This window comes from Melanerpes formicivorus, unplaced genomic scaffold (genome assembly GCF_026170545.1).
Source record: "Melanerpes formicivorus ecotype bairdi unplaced genomic scaffold, bMelFor1.0.p_v2 SCAF_69, whole genome shotgun sequence".
NCBI classification, from domain to species: domain Eukaryota; kingdom Metazoa; phylum Chordata; class Aves; order Piciformes; family Picidae; genus Melanerpes; species Melanerpes formicivorus.
Genome location: NW_027142421.1, coordinates 1,297,123 through 1,313,671, shown reverse-complemented (window position 1 = coordinate 1,313,671; position 16,549 = coordinate 1,297,123). Strand labels below are relative to the sequence as shown.

The window sequence follows — 16,549 nt, the reverse complement described above, 5'->3', positions numbered from 1 at the left end:
GTGGAGAGGAATCTTGGAGTCCTGGTGGACAAAAAGCTGCCCATAAGCCAGCAGTGTGCCCTCATGGCCAAAAAGACCAATGGTCTCCTGGGGTTCATTAAGATGAGTACGGCTACTGGGTTGAGAGAAGTTCTCCTCCCCCTGTTGTAGTGAGGCTGCACATGGAGTATTGTGTTCAGTTCTGGGCTCCCCAGTTTGAAAGAGACAGGGAATTACTTAAGAGAGTCCAACAAAGGTCTACAAAGATGCTGAAGGGACTGGATCATCTCTCTAATGAGGAGAGACACGGAGACCTAGGGCTGTTTAGCATGGAGAAAAGCAGACTGAGAGGGGATCTTCTCAACGCTGATCAATAGCTGAAGGAAAGGGTGCAAGAGAATGGGGCCAGACTCTTTTTAGTGGTGCCCAGTGATAGGACAAAGGGCAACAGGCACAAACTGGAACCCAGGAGGTTCCACCTAAACATAAGGAAAAAAATTCTTTGCTGTGAGGGTGCCAGAACCCTGGAACAGTTTGCCCGGAGAGGCTGTGGTGTCTCCTTCTCTGGAGAGACTCCAAAACCACCCAGACAGTGTGATCCTGGGCATCCTGCTGTGAGTGACCCGGGGGGGGAAGTTGGACTAGGGGGGAAGTTGGACTAGGTGATGCCTAGACATCCTTTCCAACCCCCACCATGCTATTATTCTGTGAGTATCAGTCTGTCTCTAAGAGATACCTTTGGGTGTTTTAGAAGAGGTGCTTCTGCAGGTACTCTGCTCAGTCCCTGTTAGGACAATTTGCTCATCATCACGATTTTGCCCTTATTTTAAAGAAAATAGTGCTCCATCCTCCCAGCAGCCTCATGCTCTGCTTGTGGGGGTTGGCATCAGGGTGATCACTGTCATGGTGGGGGCAGACAAATAGAGACCATAATTGCTGTCCAGATGTAGATCTGCCAGAAATACTGTGTGCTGCAACCTATGCTGGAGTATCTGGGTGAGTGTTTGGGTGGACAGCTCTGCACTATCACTGCTGGGCAGCTGATTTAAAGCCAGCTCAGCTCCGTCTAAATTATCTACCACAAGAGGACCCACTGCCTTTAGTGGATGTGTTTCTCATTTAGCTTTCGGATGACTGTCATGGCTGCACCTCAGAAGAAGCAGACAGCTTTAGACAGCAGTGAGAGCTGCTTTCCCTGGCAAAATTTGCTGCATCTCTTCCCTTTCCTTTCCTCTCCTCTCTCCTCCTTTTGGTTTTTTTTTTCTTTTCCCTGCAAAAGATGTCTTCAAATAGCTCACACCTCAGGTCATGGTAATAAGGATAAAAACTGACTCTTTGGTGCTGTCAGTCAGAGGCTGATTTATTCTGAGCATCAGCTTGGGTTGGAGGGGAGGGTCCAGCGATCACGATGCTATTTAAAAGTCCCTCCTATGGGTGTGTGAGAAATGCATTCGCTCTTATCTCATCCTGCAGTAACATTCCTTCTACCAGGAGGTGACTGTTTGCTTTCACTTTCTCTCATCATCAGGAGATCCAGCCCTAAAGAAGCTGAGATGAAACAGGAGCCTGTGACTGCATCTCTGTATTCGCCCATCTCCCAGGTCCCCTGAGAAGGAGAGACACACTGACAGCTTCACAGTCCTTCAGCCCTTGCTTGTGCTGTGGCTCCCAGCCCTCAGCTGCTGCTTTCCCTAAAGCAAAGTGGGCAGTGAGCAAAATCCACACAAATAGATCACAAAGGAACAGCTCTTCATGAAGTGATCCTCCAAGATTTTGTTTAGCTGGAAAAATAATGAGAACACATTGAGAATGTGGCAGGCAGGATTAAAGGAGCACGTTTAGACAACATCCAGACTTCTAAAGCTTTTTTTGTGTGGCCTTGTTTGTTAGATGTATGGCTTCATTACTGGCTGAATGTGTCAGAAAAAATAATGGAAGTTAGGCCCTCAAGACCAGAGTTTGCTCCACATCTGGCTAGAAATTAGTACTAAAATAATTGTTTGTTGTTCATGATGAAAATCATTGTCATTTGATGTCTGTGAAAAATATAAACCAATAGAATCATAGAATTATTAAGGTTGGCAAAGACCTCTACGATCATGAAGTCCAACAGTCAGCTGTGCCCACTTAACTATGCCCTGAAGTGCCAAGTCTACATATTTTTTGAACACCTTCAGAGATGGTGACTCCACCACCTTACTGAGCAGCCTGTTTTAATGCCTGACCACTCTTTCAGTAAAGAGGTTTTTCCTAAACCTTCCCTTGCACAACTTGAGGCCATTTCCTCTTGTCCTGTTTCATTCCTGTTGCTACGAGGAGAGGCTGAGGGAGCTGGGGCTGTTTAGCCTGGAGTGGAGGAGGCTCGGGGGAGACCTCATTGGTGTCTACAACTACCTGAAGGGAGGTTGTAGCCAGGAAGGGGTTGGTCTCTTCTTTCTAGCAACCAGCACCAGCACAAGAGGACACAGTCTCAAACTGCACCAGGGGAAGTTTAGACTCGAGGTGAGGAGAAGTTTCTTCACTGAGAGAGTTGTTCACCATTGGAATGGGCTGCCCAGGGAGGTGGTGGAGTCACCGTCCCTGGAGGTGTTCAGGAGGGGACTGGACGTGGCACTTGGTGCCATGGTCTAGTCATGAGGTCTGTGGTGACAGGTTGGACTTGATGATCTTTGAGGTCTCTTCCAACCTTGGTGATACTGTGATACTGTGGTTCCACATGTAAAACTGGGAAAGAAAAAAGTATTTAGCTGAGTAAAAGCAACCTGATTGCTCCATACTGCACTTGTAAGAAATGGGAAATGCTGGGTAAGATATTTGCAATATATGTGATGCAGAAAACAATGCTCTGATATAAACTTAGAAAGTGATTAGACTAATGTAATCATCAGGCACAGCTTCTGGGCTTTTCAAAAGGGGGAAGCAGACCAGGAAACTTCACGAGGTTTGTTTGAAAAGCTCAGCCTCTAATTTTGTCTTTTAAAATACAATCTTAAACCCCTAATACATCGCTTGACCACAGTCAGCTTGTGCCAGGCAGGAAAGCACTTTCTGTTACAGACACAGGAGCATTTGCTTTTAACTGTCTCTCGGAGACAGATATTTTTAGGAGGGTGCCTGTGTGTGGCACTCCAAATTGTGCACCATCTTTGCATGACCCCTTTACATGGGATGGTGCTAGTGGCTTTGCTGTTGAGCCCAGGCGAGCGGAGGGGAGGGAGCCGAGCCCGCGCTGCTCCAGCCAGATGGAGTTCACGCCCACTACAATTATGTTTGCAACACATGATTTTTGCTTAAGGTGCCTGTAGATGTTTCAAAGAGTAGGATGGTTTCAGTAAAGCAGTCTCAGGAGAAAGCATCTTTACCACCAAAATTTTCCTTCAAGGAACATAAGGCCAGACTCACCACAGAATCATCATTCTCACCACAGAATCAGAGTCACTAAGATAGGAAAAGACCTCTAAGATCATCAGGTTCAACTGTCAATCCAACACCATCATGCCCACTAAACCATGTCCTGAAGTGCCATGTCTGCACTGCCCCAGGGCAGTAGACTGACTGAGTAGATAGACATGGAAAATGGATGTTAAAAAAAGCTAGTACCAAGGGATTTCCTGGCATCCAGGCTTACTGTTGTCATTGAACACAGAACTAGAAAACAGTGCAGGTTGGAAATGAACTCCAGAAACCATATGGTCCAAATTTTGGTGGGAAAGGGAACCTAGATGAGATTATCCAGCACCCCATTCAGTTATGCCTTGAAAACACTCAGTGCTGGTACTCCATCATTTCCCTGTGGAGGTTATTTCAGTGATTACTTCATTATAGAATCTTTTAGGTTGGAAGAGACCTTCAGGATGGTTGAGTCCAAGCATTAACCAGCACTGCCAGGTCACCACTAAACCATGCATCTCAGCACCACATCTACATGGCTTTTCAATCCTTACAGAGATGTAAACTCCAGCATTGCCATGGGCAGCCTGTTCCAGGGCTTGACAACCCTTCTGGGGAAGAAACTCTTCCTAATGCCCAACCTAAATCCCCCCTAGCACAAATTGAGGCCATTTCATTGTGTACCATCACTTGCTCCTTGAGAGAAGAGACTGACCCCACCTCACTACAACCCCCTCTCAGAAGGTAAAATACACAACATTGTAAAATAAACATTGCATAAAGAACTGAAAGATTTGTGATGAGCTGTATGTATCATACCAGAGCTGCTGATCCCTCTGACATCTCTAAGAGACACCTTGGTCCAGATACAAGTTGTCTTGAGTAAGTGAGAATAACCTTGAACTTGTTCTCATGGTATTAACTTCAGTTTCTCTGGTTGCAAATGCCACTAAGTAAGTTCTGACTCTTGGTTCAGACACAAGCTCTGGGTCTGGAACAAGAAGGCCATTGCCAGAACACAAACTGACTACTCAAAACCTTTATCATCAGTTTGTATCATTAACTAGTTCTAAAAGTTGAAGGTTTGCTGCTTCCATGGATGTCAAAACTTCTATTGACCACAGTGAGGTGGGATGTTCCTCAGTGGGGTGATATCCAGAATGACATTTCTTCAATTGATTTATAGAGTATCTACTGCCTCAGCAGTTATTAACCTTCAGTTGCAGTAGGACTTCAATAACTGAAATACCATTCTGAATTCTTTAAGAGTCGATATGATTCCTTCTATAAAAACCCCATAAACCTGTATTTAAAAAACCAGTCACATCAGGTTCCCAGCTATCATGAGAAGATACTGTTTCTACATTTCAAGTCTTATATTCTTCAATCCTTTGTCCTGAAAAAACAAAGTTTCAGGGGAACTTGGGGATTTCAGGAGCAGGAAAACGATGTGTTAATTAATTGTGGGGTGATGAGAACATTGTCAGGACAGATGTTCTGCCAGTCACACGTGCATTGCAAGAACTTTAAGTGAGATCTCACTTTCATAGGGAGGATGAAATCTGGGAGGAAGAATATATAGAAAGATGAAATGGGCTTTGTGAAAAGGAAACTCAGGATGGGTATGTACATGCATCTGTAATCTGCAGAGATGATGAGGACTTGCAACTTCTCTATCCCCTTTTGTCTTCACTATTAGCTTTGTGAACAAATGTATGACACCCAAACTGGGAAAGGTCAGAGAAAAGTCTTGTGAATCTGAGTAGAAAGCTGCCTCTTCATGTGAAATGGGAACTAGTTTCACAGTGATGTGACTTGAGCAGAAGTATACATTCATCAAGACTTATCCTTCTTTTTTGGAAGCCACATTTGGACCACATTTGTCTTGTGTTTTCCACCACTGGCTAATAAAGCATCATTGTCATGTGTCAATTGCCATGCAGGTGATTGCAGCTGAAGAAGTCAAGAGCAGCTTCATGGCCACTGTTTATAGGTGCATGGAGCAAGTAAGGAGCCATCAGCCTCTCTGAGGAATTGTCTTGCTCCTAAACATCATCTAGCAATGCCATAAAAAAGCTGGAAAAGGATGTGGAGGGCCATGGCCTAAGATGTTTCACACATCACTTATCCATTCCCATATGCTAACAGATATCCAGGATCTAACCCCAGATTTGTGAAATATATAAGGCCTTTTCCTAGTCATCCTAATGAGTCTCTTTCTCAAGATGTTTTTTTTTTTTGCCTGTGCCACCTCTAATCATTCTTGCCTTTGTGTTTTGTAAATAACTGTTTGCTCTGCTAGACACTAATAATTTGGGACTGAACCTCTTGGACTGAACCTCTTGGAGAGGATCCTCTACTCAGGGAGCAGGCAGTGGCCATTAAAAACAGACTGGGAGGTGCCAGGCTTTTGTAGTTTGTCTGTCCTGTCACTAGAGTGAGACATGCTCACAAGCATCCTCAGTTTCTCCTGCGAGGTGCTGAGCAGGCCTGTGGGGTGCTGGTGCTGGCACGGAGCAGGCACTGTGCATTGTGGCAGATCTTGGCATCCTTGGCTGAGCCTCAGGGCTCTCCAGGTTACGCCATTCTATTGCAAAACCTTTTTTTCCCCCCTTTGTGTGTCTGTGTTGTTTTGTGTTAGAATTGCCACAGAATAACTTCAGTGGTTGAAGAGACCCTAAAAATCTTTTTATCATAACCTCTTGATACCCATGACTATTAACCCCTGCGTATATGGGTGTCTGATCTGATCTAATCTATCATCTAGCAGAGTCCACCAGCATACTTCTGTTGCCTTGCAAAAGGCTTTGTAGCAGGCTATCACCCTGCTTAGTCTGGGTGAGACCCAACAGATATTGCAGATGTTTCTCAGTGAGGTGGGGAGGAGAGAGAGCTTCTTACTGAAGGGTAAAATGACAGCTGCAGTCCTGACATCTAAATAAAACAACTCATTAAGGACACTCTCCTCTGTCCCACTCTGTGACATGCCCACCTAAAGCCCCATGATTTATGACAACATATTTCAGAGGGCCTGGTATGGATGGTGTGGTGGTTTAGTTTTGCTCCCCATTCTTTCTTTTTCTGAGAGGAAAGTGTGATATCCTGCCAGAGAGCAGCTTGTTCAGGTCCAGACAGAGCATGCAAGCTGCTAAAAGGTAGTGATTGCAGTACTGATCTCTTGCAGGCTCTGCAGTGTGAGAAGGTGGTTCTGAATCACAATGAACTTAATTGAACAAGAAATGGCATCGATTTTCCCTTCTCAGCCCTCCCCATTGCTCATGGTAGCAGTGCACTGAACCCTCTGCCCATTCCAAGCAGCAGAACTGCAAAGAGCATCAGAATGGAGATTTTCTTTATTCCTATCCTATCATTAGCACAGATTTATTTTTAAACAGGGTGAAAAGCAAAGCTTTTGAGGCTTTGAACTGTCATCAGGGAGATGCATTGCTTGTGCAGTATGAGAGGGGATCTTCTCAATGCAAATAAATATCTAAAGGATGAAGGTCATGAGGATGCTCTGTGCTCTTTTCAGTGATGTCCAGGGTCAGGACAAGGGGCAATGGGCACAAACTGGAACAAACTACTTTACTTTGAGGGTGACAGCGCACTAGAGCATGCTGCCCAGAGAAGTTGTGGAGTCTCCTCTGGAGCTTTCAAAGCAAATGTGTTCCTGTAAACCAGCTCTGGGTGACCCTGCTTTACTAAAGGGGTTCAACTAAGTGATCTCCAGAAGTCCCTTCCAACCCCTAGTATTCTCTGTGTAGCTAAGAGTCCCTGGAGGTATGAGTAGATCACAGGGTGACTATGAGTTACCAGTGTGACACAGGGAAATGTATTCTCTTGTCAGGTGAGGAAGGCAAGAGTTCCTCTCATCTGCATCCTGCCATCTGATATTCTCATTGCTTTCTGAGGAGCAATTAAACAGATAGTGAATGGGTATCTGGTTTCATGGAAGTCCTGTCTTTGACTTCAGCAAGGGCAGAACCAGACTCTTCCAGAATCAATCTAATTTGTGAAAGCACTGAATGTTGTACAACAACTAAAGCAGCACTTGGTGTTACAACAGGATATGGGTAACAAAGCACCCATTCAAGAGCTGCTGTTCTGGAAGTGGGGGCTGAGCTGGACAGCCTGAGAAACAAAACTCAAGGAAATGGCAGTCTTTAGGAGGAGCCATGCCTGGTGTAAGCTGCTTGGGCAAGCCTTCAACACACCTTTCCTGCTAATCATCCATGCTTTGCCAACTCACCTCTGAGCTTGGCAGGGATGGTCATGGATTCCACCAAACTTTCATGGAAGTACCAATAAGCTAGTTTTGACATTGGAAGGGGATAGGGCATATTTCTGCACTTCTGATAAAGCCTCCAACCAGCTGAGTAGGTTGAAGAAGCCAGCCAACACCAGAAGCATCAGTGCAATACTAATAAACTCTTGGAAAGAATTAGGTGGGACTGGGCTTCTCAATGTGAAAACAAAATCAGAACCATTTGCCACAGGTCAGAGCAGTGGTTGTGACTGCAAGTACCTTTTGCCAGTAAGACCTTCAGGCCAACAGGTGAAAGCTATTGCAGGCTGTCCAGCTCAGTCCTACAGCTAAATATCTTTGTTCCCCAGTGATGAAAAAGAAAAATATAAGGTAAAATGCACCTCCCTCCCACTCCTTTGAGGGTGCCAGAGCCCTAAGCCAGGCTATCTAGAGAGGTTGTGGAGTCTCTCTCTGGAGAGATTCCAATCCTGTCTGGACATTGTGGTCCTGGAGAGCCCACTCTGGGAGATCCTCCTTTATCAAGGGAATTGGACTAGGTGATCCCCAGTGGTCCCTTTCAACTGATACCATGCTGAGATTATTGCGAAGCTGCTGAGAAATGGGAACTTAGATGTGAACATGTGGGCAATGAACACATTAGAGGGTAGAGCTGCACCATGGATCGCCCCAAATGAGAGAGCTGCTCACCTATGACAGCTGCATTGGGTTTGTATTCTGCTGTTCTCCAAAAGAAGGTCTAGAAACAAAACACACACAGTATCAGGAAAAAACACAGGAAGTCTATAAAAACAATACAGCGGCAATAAGATACAGAGTTTAAACCCAAAAGTTTGGTGGTTCCACTGTGAAGATTATGCCTAGCTTTACATGCCAAACCTAATTTTGTTAACTCTCTGCAAAAGAGCTGCTTTTCCCCTGCCATTTTTTCAACTATCTTCTCTAGCCAAAAGAGGATTTCTGTGTGTGCAAAATCTGAGGTTAACCTGACAAGGAGTTTTATGAGTCAGAAAATTGAGACAAGGATTTCCTGTGGGTAGAGGATTTTCAATTCTGGTTCTGGGTTTTATTTTTTTGTTTGTTTGTTTATCTATTTATTTATTAAATGATTTTAAGCCTCCTATTTCTAAACTCAAGTAGTGGAAGCCTTTAATGTGATTATTTAGCTTTCTGCCCTGCACAATTATTCTCATACACATCTTTTAACAGGGACATTGTTCAATTTGAAGAATTCTGCTCTCCAGTGGTTTGCATTTTGCTATATTAGTGATGGTTCTAGGGCTGCTTTTTCACTGTCTTGCTTTGGAAGAAAGAAAGAGTTGGGGATTCTTCCTGACCAGTGGAAGTGGCTCATCATTTTAGAATAACCTTTATTTAGAATAAACCAAACCAGGTTGGAAGAGACCTTCAAGATCATCGTGTCCAACCCATCAACCAATCCAACCCACCCAAACAGCTAACCCATGGCACCAAGCACCCCATCAAGTCTCCTCCTGAACACCTCCAGTGACGGCGACTCTACCACTTCCCTGGGCAGCCCATTCCAATGGGCAATCACTCTCTCTGTATAGAACTTCTTCCTAATATCCAACCTGAACCTCCCCTGGCGCAGCCTGAGACTGTGTCCTCTTGTTCTGGTACTGGCTGCCTGGGAGAAGAGACCATCATCCACCTGTCTACAACCTCCCTTCAGGTAGTTGTAGAGAGTGATAAGGTCACCCCTGAGTCTCCTCTTCTCCAGGCTGAGCAACCCCAGCTCCCTCAGTCTTTCCTCATAGGGCTTGTGTTCCAAGCCCTTCACCAACTTTGTTGCTCTTCTCTGGACTCGTTCCAGCAAGTCAACCTCCTTCCTAAACTGAGGGGCCCAGAACTGGACACAGGACTCGAGGTGTGGCCTAACCAGCGCAGTGTACAGGGGCAGAATGACCTCCCTGCTCCTGCTGGCCACACTGCTCCTGATGCAGGCCAGGATGCCATTGGCCTTCTTGGCTGCCTGGGCACACTGCAGGCTCATGTTCAGCCTACCATCAACCAGCACCCCCAGGTCCCTCTCTGCCTGGCTGCTCTCCAGCCACTCTGACCCCAGCCTGCAGCTCTGCATGGGCTTGTTGTGGCCAATGTGCAGAACCCGGCACTTGGATGTGTTCAATCTCATGCTGTTGGACCCTGCCCATCTGTCCAGCCTGTCGAGGTCCCTCTGCAGAGCCTCTCTGCCCTCCAGCAGATCAACTCCTGCCCCCAGCTTGGTGTCGTCAGCAAATTTACTGATGATCGACTCAATGCCCTCATCCAGATCACCAATAAAGATGTTAAAGAGCACAGGGCCCAGCACTGATCCCTGGGGGACTCCACTAGTGACTGGCTGCCAGCTGGATGTGGCACCATTCACCACCACTCTCTGGGCTCGGCCATCCAGCCAGTTCCTAACCCATCGCAGTGTGCTCCCGTCCAAGCCATGGGCTGACAGCTTGGCCAGCAGTTTGCTATGGGGGACGGTGTCTTCTGATGACTCTTTTAAAGACATAATGTGTAAACCACATACAAAGTGAGAAAACCACAAAGTAAATACTGCCTTCAGCCCTGATTTTTTTTTGTGTGTCTAACAACCTGTCTGGAGAAACACAGATCCATAACAGATTATCCAGGATCAAGCAAGGTGCTAACTAAGTTTTGCTGCTCCAGGTATTACATTTAGGATGTTGTTTAGGATGTTGTTTTGGATCACACATGATGAAAGATGACTTTGTCTTAGCTCATTATTAGCTAACAAGCATGAAAAGCTGTATTTAAAGGACAAGAAATAAGGCAGTGAATGAAAGGGAATGAATGTGTGTAGGAATCACTGAGCCATATTCTATCTGCTGCTGCCAAACCGATGTAGTCACGTCTTGATGACTTCTTCACGTCTGTGTCTTTCAGTGGCCTTGAAATAAATAGTGCTCCTCCAAGAAGAGTTGCAGCTTCATCCCATTAGTGCAATCAATCTATACTTTAAGGTAATTTCTGACTCGTGTCAAGCCCTGACATTAGCAAGCTCAGGAGGGTGTTGTCTCATCTGTGATGTTTTAAAAACCACTTAACATTTGTGTAACTGTTTCACATCCTTCCTTATTCTTTCCTTCCTCTTTGTGTCTCCTCAGACCCATTTCCCCCTCCACCCCAGCTTTTGCTGTTTGATTTCCTCCCTCTTCTCCTTATGGTACATTGCATCTGCTTTGTGGTCAGTGGTGGGATGATCAGCCCTATTATGTGGTAGATACAAGCAGGGTTTGTGCCAGTGCTCTGCACCAGGAGTTCAGTATACCAGCTAGCTCCAGAATATATTTGGTGTTCTATCCAGTGTCCCCTTTGGGACCAACTTTATATCCCAGAAAAAAACAACTGGAGACAGCCAAGAGGTTTGATGGTGGTGGAGCAGAACACAGGTCAAATGACCTGCTCTATTTTAAATTCCTATAACCTAGAATCAGATAATTGGTTTTGTTGGAACACATCTTTCAGATCACCAAGTCAAATCATTATCTCAACACTGCCATGTCTTCACTAAACCAAGTCCCTCAGCATTGCATCTACATGGCTTTTAAATCCCTCCAAGGATGGATACTTTACCATTGCCTTGGGCAGTCTGTTCCAGGGCTTGACAAACTTCAGGGAAGCAATTGTTCCTAATCTCCAACCTAAACCTCCCCGGCACAAGTTGAGGCTGCTTCCTCTTGTCCTGTCTCTGGAGGAAAGGAGCATCACAGACTGCCTTTTGATCACCTGGAGAGAGCTGTAACTTCTGAGGGAATCCCAAGCAATCTCAAATTTCTTCAGCTCCTCACTTCACATAGGTCTTCTGTGGTGACACAGAGCTGTTGTGTGATAGTCATGCACTCCCTGTGACATCTTGTCCAAGCCCTAGTAACCGAGGTCAAACTGATTCAGAGCTCAAGGTAAATGTATTCCCTTCAACATACACTGATGTGACTTCATGCAGACAAGCTTCCTGGAAAAACACATAACCTTGAAGGACTGCCCTTTCAAACTCAAAATTCCCCTTTGGTTGATGAAAATAGCTTGTGTCAAGTAGGGCTCACTGCAATCAACAGTGTTGTTTGAGGAACAGGTTGAGTTCAGCACAAGTGGAGGTGGTGGGCTTTGACCTGTGGCTTCTATTGAGCACTCAGATTCATCTCTAGAGTCTTTGTCCTCTGTGTAGACTGCACTTCTGTTCCCTCCAGAAGTGTGGTAATTTATTTTTGTGGTCCACATGGTTGGTTAAAAATCAATTTTATCCTAATTCTAACCACATAAAATCCTGCTGCACGCTAACTGCAGACACCTCTTTGAGGCCAAATGGCTGCTTGCATTGACTCCTCTTCTTAGCCAAACTTTACCTCGTAAATGCTGTGTCATTATTTAATGTGGCTAAAAGCTATTAGAAGGGGTCTGTATAATTAAAGTAATTAATTTCACTAATTACCTTTCCCCCCCCATAAAGATAACAGCTATACATAATAAAGTAGAGCTCTTGTCTTAATCTTCATTCTTATTTCTATACAAATTCAGCCTCCCACACATGCACCTTTTTCTCCTTTAGCAAAAATAACATAAAACAACTTAACAGTACCTAGAAATCCTCCAGGACAGGTAATTAAGGGCTTGGTCTATTTGCCCAGCTTTTGTAATCTGCTAAATGCACTGCTTCTGGTACAGAAGCTGGGGGATATGCGCTACTAGAAGGTCTCTACTAGAAGCATTGCATTCCTTTCAGGTTAGCACGCACTAAAATGTCTTATATGCAAATATTTGGGGTTTTGACACTTAATGTGAAAGAACAGCAGAGCTAAGGCTGATTATTCAGAACAATATTTACTTCATGTTCATTCTTCACCCCACCTGTTGCCCCAAATGGCTCAAATCCAACTGTTTTGGCACCAAAATCCTGACATCAACCTGTGATTGCAAAATTAGTTTACACTTGGGCCGCTAAGGAACACTATGTTGCCAGTTCCTCACATGCTGTAAGTTGGCACACCTTTACTGAAGCTAGTCATGCTCTGTTGACCTCATGCTGAATGAAGAGCTGGGCCATTGCAACCTGAGTCTTTATCAAAATCTCATTCAAATCAAAGGATTCTCTTGCCAGCTTCCTAGAGAGTTAGATCAGACTGACAGAAACAATGGGCAAAGCTATAATTTGTGATTTTTCTTTTATATCATACCCAAGGAAAATATAAATGCTTATCAATATCTAAAGATGGACAGTCAAGAGGATGGGGCTAGACATTTTTCCTTTTCATTTTCCTATTCCTTTTTCCCTTCCCTTCCCTTCCCTTCCCTTCCCTTCCCTTCCCTTCCCTTCCCTTCCCTTCCCTTCCCTTCCCTTCCCTTCCCTTCCCTTCCCTTCCCTTCCCTTCCCTTCCCTTCCCTTCCCTTCCCTTCCCTTCCCTTCCCTTCCCTTTTCCTTTTCCCTTTTCATTTTCCTTTCCATCTCCCTCTCTCCCTTTCCCTTTCCATCTCCCCCTCTCCCTTTCCCTTTCCATCTCCCTCTCTCCCTTTCCCTTTCCCCCTCCTTTTTTCCCTTTTTTTCTGTTTTTTTTTTCCTTTTTTTCTCATTCCAATTTGGTCAGGCAAACTGGTATGCAAGGCTGATGTGTATTTCCAAGAGTGCCACTTTCTAGAGAGAAGAGAGCATAAGAACACCAGGAACTTGTGGGCAACCTGCTTCTCTTGTGTATTAGCTCTCATGCTCTTTTCATCAGAACTTCTATCACAGCAAACCAGGGGAATCATGGGCAGTGCACACATTTATAAAGCTCTTCTCCTCCAAGTCTGACCCTTTGACTTCTAGCTCAAGTCCCTGTACTGCTCACTTGCAGATTTGCAGTGCTTTCAATCAGTGCTGCAAATAAAAACATGGAACATGAGGTTGTTGTTACTAAGAAGCTCTGAAGGAGAAACCTCGTGATCTGCTGCTGGCACAGACAGACTGTCACAACCTTGTCAGCCCTGCTAATAAACTTCACTCAGTGCTGACCTGCTGACAGCCTCCACAAGCTGGTGAGATCCTGGAGCTTTAGCGCCAAGGCTGTTTTACCTGTTCATGTGGAAAGCTCCTTTATGATATTATTTTTAGATTAAAATTTTATTAGGAAGCTGGAGCGAAGGCAGAACCTGAGGAAGAGGGGAGGTCTGTGATGGCAATGTCTTCGAGTGCTTCCCCCTCCCTTATGCCCCTTGATGTATGCTGAGTTACCATTCAGTCGTGGAGCACTGCAGCCCCATTTGTCTCCGAGGAAGAAGTTGACAACCACTACATGGCAGTGAGCCATTGAGCAAGTTCATGAAGGGGATCCCAACCCCAGGAATCCACTGTCTCAACAGTGGATGAGAGATAATCCATGCTTGTTGGCAGGCAGAAAACAGTGAATGAAATATGCATCCTCCCCTGGGTGACCCTGCTTTAACAAGGGGGTTGGATTAGATGACCTCCAGATGTCCTTTACAACTCCCATCAGTCTGAATCTGTGATTCTGTGAAATAACGGTCCAAGAGTATAGTACCTTTGGTATATTGCAGTGTTGCTTACCTTGATGGTGGGCTTGATGCTAGGTTGGAGCATATTAGAAATACTCCTGAGGACATCTGTGTCCTTCACCCCAAGGCAGCAGGGAGCCAAGGTAGCAGGGAGCCTGACAACCCAAGCAGCAGAAGCCAGGAGGCCCTTGCTCTTCGTAAATGTGATTCCCACAAGAGACAGCAACAGAGCACTTCTGACCCCTCCAAAGTGTTCTCATTGTCTCAAGGAGTGCTACTGACTGGCGGCGGGGGGGAAGGCGGCACTGCACAGCCCTGGGGGTGCTGCCCTGCACCGCGCCCGCAGCGCGGGTCCGGGGGTGGGGAGGGAAAACAGGGAACTTCCAGAAAAGCAGGAGGGAGTAGGGAGCCGGAGGGAGCTGCTTGCTCCGCTCCATTCCCCGCCATCCCGCCGCTCGGCACTGCCTTTTCTGCACTGCCCCGCACGTCTCCGTTTCTGCTGCTGCCTGCGCGCCTAGAGGGCTCTGCGGCAGGCAGCCACGGGGCACAGTCCTGTTCCCACTGCTGCTGCGCTCCGCTCCGCCCCACTCGGCCCCACTCGCTGCCTGCATGCTCAGAGGGCTCCGCGCAGATAGCCGGCACTGCTTGCCCCGCACCGTGCGGCTCCCCCCTCGCTGCCTGCGTCTCCGAGACAAGCCACGGGACGGCCCTGCTTCGCGCTGCCTGCTGCCTAGAGAGGGCCATGTGGCACGGCCCTGCTCCCCGCCGACCGCCAAGAAACATGGAACTGCTCCTGCGGCAATGCCACCATTCTCAAGCCAGGGAAATGGTGACATATTTCTCACTGCTTTTCCTCCCGTTTTCCCTCTGCTTCTGCCCAATGTAATAAACCCAGTTCATTAGCTGTTTGACGTCATTTTGCCTTTATTTATTTACTCCAAGGGCTACCCCCTCCACACCCTGCTGACCAGGGTTGGTTAAGGGGAGGACCAGGTCATGACAACCCTCTGTAACCTTCTATATCACCCTGCACCGTGACTAATAACGTGACTTGATGCCTCTCTCTTTCCATCACTGCCAACTGTATCTCTTCTAATTGTTTTCCCTTCTCTGCCTCTTTGCTTTTCACAGTGTCACAGTATCGCAGTATCACTAAGGTTGGAAGAGACCTCAAGGATCATCAAGTCCAACTTGTCACCACAGACCTCATGACTAGACCATGGCACCAAGTGGCACATCCAGTCTCCTCTTGAACACCTCGAGGGATAGTGGCAAACTCTCCTGTCCCAGCCCCTCCAACCTCATTGTATTTACCAGCCTCCCTCATTGAAGTTCTCTATGACAAAAGAATTTCTCTTTGCGATTCTTCATCATCTGAAGCAGGAGGAATAGGTCCTGAACAGAAATACTCAGCTAGCAGCAGCCCTTTAACCCCATGACTCATTATCACAAGTGCATTTCTGATTTTCTTTCCATTTGTGTCTCAAGGACCAATATCTCAATTCATGAAAATTGCAGGCAGTGCCTTTTCTGCCTGGTGCTACAAACCCTGTCTAATGGATGTGAGTAGTAAAGATGACTTTGCTGTGCTTGAGCAGTGCTGAGCTGAGGAATTCCATGCGCTTTCTCCAGCTCTTCACCAGAACACATGAAGCTGACAGGGGCTGAGTCTTCAACATCTGAAACAGATCGGTGATAGTGGAACTGCTGCTTCACATGATTATCAGACATAGCCTTATCATAGAATCAGAAAATCCTAGAATCTTTTTGTTTGGAAAAGGCCTTTAAGGTCATCAAGTTCAACTGTTAACCCAGCACTGCCAGATCACCATCAAAGCATGTCCCCCAGCACCACATCTACCCAGCTTTTCAATCCTTCAGGGAAGGGAAGTCCATCACTGCTCTGGGCACCATGTTCCAGGGCTTGACAACTCTTTTGGGGGAGAAGTAATTTCTAATGTCTAACCTAAACCTCCTCTGGTGGAACCTAAGGCTGTTTCCTCTTACCCTATTACTTGTTTCCTGGGAGAAGAGACCAACCCCTTATCCTGGCCTGTATCAGGAAGAGTGTGACCAGCAGGACGAGGGAAGTGATTGTCTCCCTGGACTCAGCACTAGTGAGGCCACACCTCAAATACTGTGTCCACTTTTGGGCTCTTCTCTACAAGAAGGGTGTTGTGGTGCTGGAGCGATGAAGCTGGTGAAGGTTCTGGAGAACAAGTGTTGTGAGGACCAACTGAGGGAACTGAGGTTGTTTAGTCTGGAGAAGAGGAGGTTCAGGGGAGACCTTCTCACTCTCTGCAACTACCTGAAAGGAGGATGGAACCTAATTAGCAGTAGGATGAAAGGAAATGGCCTCAAGTTGTACCAGGGAGGTTTAGATTGGACATTAAA

The 16,549-nt window shown here is 46.1% G+C and overlaps 1 protein-coding gene across 1 annotated transcript in view; it reads right to left on the bottom strand.

Moving 5' to 3' along the window:
• Positions 1-8,323: 8,323 nt before the first annotated feature.
• F13A1 (coagulation factor XIII A chain) overlaps positions 8,324-16,549 on the bottom strand; it is an 83,243-nt gene continuing 75,017 nt past the window's right edge. Inside the window, exon 15 of the mRNA XM_068162999.1 lies at positions 8,324-8,372. Within this exon, the coding sequence (XP_068019100.1) occupies positions 8,324-8,372 (49 nt within the window). The remainder of the gene's footprint in view (positions 8,373-16,549) is intronic.